Source organism: Myxocyprinus asiaticus, chromosome 17 (assembly GCF_019703515.2).
Source record: "Myxocyprinus asiaticus isolate MX2 ecotype Aquarium Trade chromosome 17, UBuf_Myxa_2, whole genome shotgun sequence".
NCBI classification, from domain to species: domain Eukaryota; kingdom Metazoa; phylum Chordata; class Actinopteri; order Cypriniformes; family Catostomidae; genus Myxocyprinus; species Myxocyprinus asiaticus.
The window spans coordinates 22,550,213-22,556,212 of NC_059360.1; the positions used below are offsets into that span (position 1 = coordinate 22,550,213).

Here is a 6,000-nt window from a genome sequence, read left to right on the forward strand (position 1 = left end):
ATGATGACAGAAAATTACATGTATGCAGTAAATATATGCGTGATTTGTCGTGTTTACGTTCCTACATGCCTTCGTGGCGCTAATGCTAAACGCTAACATGCTACAATATGTACCAGTAACCCTCTGTTATTGGGTTTTAATAATAATATAATCCATGTCTTATCTCAAAGTCTGGCAGACAGGTCAGGAGGCCAGGCATCAACCCTAACAAAAATCGAACGTTCATTGCAAATTTGCCGCAAACTTGCCGCAAATTGTCCATTGTTGCCAAAGGTTTGCTGCAGGTTCACCAATACCAGTGAAGAGCTGCAAACTTCTGGCAAACATTTGTGTTTGAATGTATTTAGCCAGATTTTTAGCCAAAGGCAACACATCAGTTTTGGAATAGGATGTTATGTGTGTAATCAGTGTACTCCGGACTCTCCTCATCACTGAACCTCCCTTCCTCTGTACTATAAGCTCAGTGTTCCCAGTAATGGATTGGGATGCTGCCCAGTACTCTGGGGGGTTTTGGGTGAAAGGGGATGGGGGTGCACTGGTGTTTATGGACATGGGCTGCTATCCCAACTGAAGGGAACAGCATGTGAGGTACAAGGTCACTAAAAGCATGCAATGGAAAAACATATCACCACCACATGAAAGTCTTAGCAGTAGATGACATTCTGGTAAACATTATATTTTGGTTTGCAGATCTGACCTCTGTTTCAAGAAAATTGAGGGTGCAGTGTGTGCATGAGTGATCATAGCTGACCACATTTCTCTGCCCTTGCAGTTTTGCTGTATGTGCGTAAGGAGACAGAGGAAGTGTTTGATGCTCTCATGTTGAAGACTCCGACTCTAAAAGGCCTGGTGGAAGCAGTGAGTTCATCTCTTAAGTCACAAAATCAAAAAAATGATCACACTTAACACTATTCGGGGTTCTTGCTAATGAAAGCATCACTATTGCTCATATTTAGGATTAGGGATTTGATCAAACATCAAACACTGAGGGAATTCACTAAGAATGAACTGGACTCAGTAAAAGCCCAAATTATTTGCATGTGCTGTCTATGCTGGTTTAGGACCCAATTCACTAAAGGAATTATGCAGCTCAAGCAACGGTTCAAATGCAACCACTAAATATGCGCTGCATGACGTAATTCCGATACGGGGCGTTTCTAAATGCTATATCGGCAAGGATGCAGCACAGCAAACCCCTGTTATCTGTCACAATCTTCCAGGACTGTACAACATCACACCAGTACTGTGATCCAGATACCTGAATCAACTTTAAAAATGCTGAAAATGTGCTTTACTATACCATGCATCTGGATATATGCTAGGTTATAACACTCATCTCCATCATTTGATCATTATTTAATGAATAACTGCTGCCATGATCAACAGAATATGTACACAAACATATCTTTTAAATAAAATTCTGTTTGCTTTCCTCAGGTTGGAAAAGCAGAATGTTAAAGGAATAGTTCACCCAAAAATGAAAATTCTCTCATCATTTACTCACCCTTATGTCATACCAGATGTGTATGACTTTTTTCTTCTGCTGAACACAAACAAAGATTTTTAGAAGAATATCCTAGCTCTATAGGTCCATACAATGCAAGTGAATGGTGACCAAAAGTTTGAAGCTTCAAAAATCACTGTAAGGCAGCATAAAAGTAATCCATTTATTAAAAAAAGTAATCCAGTGGTTAAATCCATGTCTTTAGAAGTTATATAATAGGTGTGGATGAAAAACAGATCAATATTTAAGTCCTTTTTTTTTTCTTTTTTTTTTTACAATAAATATCCTCTTTTGCTACCACTTTCACATTTTGAAAGTGAAAGTGGAGATTTATTGTAAAAAACAAATTGAAATATCGATCTTTTTTTCACCCAAAGTGATTGCATCGCTTCAGAAGATACAAATTTAACCACTGGAGTCATATAAATTACTCTTATGCTGCCTTTATATGATTTTTGGAGCTTGAAAGGTCTGGTCACCATTCACTTGCATTCTATGGACCTGCAGAGCTGAAATATTCTTCTAAAAATCTTTGTTTGTGATCAGCAGAAGAAAAAAAGTCATACACATCTGGGATGGCATGAGGGTGAGTAAATGATGAAAACATTCTCATTTTTGAGTGAACTATCCCTTTAATTGCGTCGGGCAAATAGCACAGAGTTTTGTGATAAAGTGCAATCTATTATATAAGACTAATTTACATAGAAAGGAGGCGAGTTTGTGGCAAAAGGAATGACAATGACTGAATTTAAAATACTCAAGACGCAGCACTATTTCAGCACTGTTTTCTTCTTATTAAACTAGATTGTGTTTGGTTAGTGAATAAGCTTTTGCGCTAAAATACCATGCGCAGAAACGGCACAACTGTTTAGTGAATTCACTCCTAAGTATTAAAGTTTGGTGCATAACTTGTCCCCAACCATTTTTGCCTCAGACATGAATGATCTCAAATTGTGAGATAAAACTTATGATTTTTGTCTAGCAACTAAATGGGCAAAAAGTAAATAAATAAATAAAATCCCATAAGCTTACATGGAAAGAGGAAACCAAGACATACAGTATCTTGGGACCAGAATATTGCAGAGTTTTAAGGGTGTTTTTTTTTTTTTTTACTTGGGCCAGTCAGCAACCACAATGCCCCATAGCAATTGCTTAGAGCACCCTAGTAACTGCATGGCAACATGCTAAAATACACTCCAAACACCTTAGCAACCACATAGCAATGCCCTGACAACACCCTATCATCATGGTGTTGAGATTTGCACAGCCAAGCACCACTCACATTTTCTCAATTTACTCAAAATCCAGTTTGACAATGCAATTTTAATGCTGTAGTGGTAGGTCATTTAAGGACACACACACAGAGAGGAGGGGAAAGAATTCTAAACACTGTAACTGTATCATTCTGTTTTGTAATGCATCCCTTGCACTGCACAAAAACAGACAATAACACCTGCAAATTCTCATTCTTTTTCCGAGCTCCCACTCAAAAATGATATATCCCATCCAAACCCACAGCTCAGTTCCTAATACAGCACAGAACCTCACAGAAAAAAAAGAACACAGGAACAGAAAGAAAAACAAGGCCAACAAAGTGCACTAACACGTGGTGGAGAAAAGTCCTTGCAGTTGGAGTCTGAGTCAGGGTGATTTAGTAGGGACAGTGATTTAATAGGGACATTGACTATAAACAGGCCGTGTGTATTAAAAACAAAGCAGGAGGCCAAACTCTCAAGTGTCAAATGAGCTTAGTGCTTCAACTAAAAAACAGATCAAACTAGCATGTTTTTAATGCAAAGCGTGTTTAATAAAATACTACACACACATTGCAGCACTTCTGCCAGCCTCTGAGAGTGAGTAAAGGGAATGTCAGGATAACGTCAGCAGGTTGGGAACACTTTGATACTAGTTGGCATGAAAACCAACTTAGGTTTACAAATGTTCCGCTCCAACAGTACATTTCGTTACTCACCCTAATGTTCTGAATTGCAATGAGGAAAGGACCAGTGTGTGCTCTTCAAGACTGATTTGTTTTGCGTCGTGTCGTGACCTGTTTGTATTGAGTAACACTGATTCTTTTGGCCATTCTGTTCTGATACGGTGATCATGTAATAGTGTATTTGTATAAGTGTAATTACAGACAAATCACATATGTACTTACACTACCAGTCAAATGTTTAGACACACTTACTCTTTCTTTTTTTATTATTATTTTCCTATTTTAAAATAATAGTAAAATCATCAAAACTATGAAATAATAGAAATGGATATATACAGTATTTTACATTCAACGTAGCCACCTTTGGCTAATTGATTGCTAATATTTCTTTACTCACTGGTCCACCTCATTCATTAAAATAAAACATAGTAATATGTAACATGTAACATGTAACATGAACACTGTAAAGTGTTACCTCTGGCGTCTTTCAATAACAACAACTTACTAATTGATTCACCAGATTTCAGAGAAATATGAAGTTCCTCTTGAGAAGCTGGGGAAGGCTTACAAGAAATGCAAGAAAGGGTAAGACTCATGTTTTTTCATTTGTTTTTGGATCAGTCATTGAACCACATAGTTATTCAGCGGAAAAACTAAACCATAATCTCCCACCATCTCTGGTTCTTTTCAGGATCTTGGTAAACATGGATGACAACATCGTCAAGCACTACTCCAATGAGGACACCTTCCAAATCCAGATGGAGGAAATGGGAGGATTGATTAAGCTCACGCTGACAGAGATTTGAAAGTCTTTGTTTTTGGGTCATCCTACAGACTGGTATATACAAGTCCAGAGACCCTTTCTCTCACTCTTTTAGGATACCATAAATCCCTTCTGCCTCAGCAACATGCTTTCATCTCTTAGTATAGTCTATAGTGAACAGTTTTCTGTACCTTGTAGTATATGAGACTAAAGTACTTTGTGAATTGAGAGTGAAATAATGTAAGTATCTCTCGAGTGTTTCTGCCAAATACCTTGAAGAGTTTGAGCCATATATAGTTTTTCCTGTTTATAAGCTGACTATAAGCTGAAAAAAAAAAAAAAAAAGCTTCTCAAGTGAAAGTAGTCACTGCATCAATTTACTTTTAGTTTTCCTCATTTAGTTTTCCTTAAGTCATAGCACTGTGAGATCCTAATCTCTTAAAAGGACAATTGATTGGACACTCCAGTAGGGCGTTACTGCTGTAGTAACATTTTTGGGTTTGGGGAAAAATATCCTGAGCAGTATTTAGTGAGTACAGTATATATCTGTTTGTGTGTGTGTGTGTGTGTGTGTGTGTGTGTGCGTGCGTGCGTGCACATTGAGATATATAAATGGGTGTGAACAACAAAAGTTTTTTTATATCAACAAAAATGATCAACAGGCTCATTTCACCAATTTTCAAACTCAACTCATGCATTTAGATACCATTGTCAGCATACGTGTATGAGAAATGTCTTTTCCTGGAGGTATTTTCAAAATTATGTGATCCTGGGAGAATGAATATCTACTTTTTTATTCTAACAAAATAATAGCATACTTCAAATAGATACTGTTTTCACAGTTGCTGTTGAATGCAGTACACTATATATATATATATATATATATATATATATATATATATATATATATATATATATATATATATAGTGTGTGTGTGTGTGTGTGTGCGTGTGCGTGGTGGGTGGTGCGTGCGTGTGTGTGTGCGTGTGTGTGTGCGTGTGTGTGTGGCAGGGCATGCAAAAATGTTTGAAGTGGCCCTAAAATCAATAGTGTTGTAGTAGCTATTTGTAGTATCCAGTAACCATTATATAATGCCCAGTAAACTATTGTTACTTTGATCTGTATAAGAGGAGCTCTTGCCACAGTGCACATACAGAAACTATTATTCAGTTAGGATTACACAGTCCCCTTTCTGAAGAATGTTGTTGCTAATGAAATGTACAGCTTTTGATTCATTTTGAAAGTGTTCTGTAAATGTTACTGATCCACTCTATTGTATCAAACCACTTAATATGTATATATTTATTGACAAACTGGGATGGGACTTTTTTATATCTATAGCAAAGAAATGCCAAAATTGTATTTACGGAGTCTCTATTTACACTGTGCAAATAGCCCATCTTGTTGGCAAAGGCTATTTACACTAACTCCGCCCATCACTGCTCAGACCAAACACAAGACAGCCACAACAGATTTATTTGGGGTCAACTGCTGATCAAATGAAGGTGGGCATATTTGAATTTTTCACAATGGGGCAGAGACGTTAAACTGGTTAACAGGTTAGACATTTAGTGGATTAAGAGATTTTGTGGTTACTATGATTTTACTAGAAAAATACCATGGTGATACTATGGTTACTGTAGTAAAACCATGGTTAATTTTGGTAAGGTAGGGTTAGGAGTAGGGGTGTGTGTAGGGTGTCTGTGGGACTCCAGATATACACAATAAAAATGCTGCAGTGATGCCACTATACTGTATATTAATATTTAAACAGGGGTGTAAGAGTATCTGCT

At 37.1% G+C, this 6,000-nt stretch overlaps 1 protein-coding gene across 4 annotated transcripts in view; it reads left to right on the plus strand.

The window, feature by feature from the left end:
• The window catches only part of LOC127455604 (grainyhead-like protein 1 homolog), a 32,805-nt gene extending 27,670 nt beyond the window's left edge, over positions 1-5,135 (plus strand). For all 4 annotated transcript variants that reach the window (XM_051723644.1, XM_051723643.1, XM_051723645.1 and 1 more), the window contains 3 exons: positions 773-858; positions 3,964-4,028; positions 4,135-5,135. In XM_051723644.1, the coding sequence (XP_051579604.1) occupies positions 773-858; positions 3,964-4,028; positions 4,135-4,249 (266 nt within the window). In that variant the 3' untranslated portion in view covers positions 4,250-5,135. The remainder of the gene's footprint in view (positions 1-772; positions 859-3,963; positions 4,029-4,134) is intronic.
• Positions 5,136-6,000: the final 865 nt, after the last annotated feature.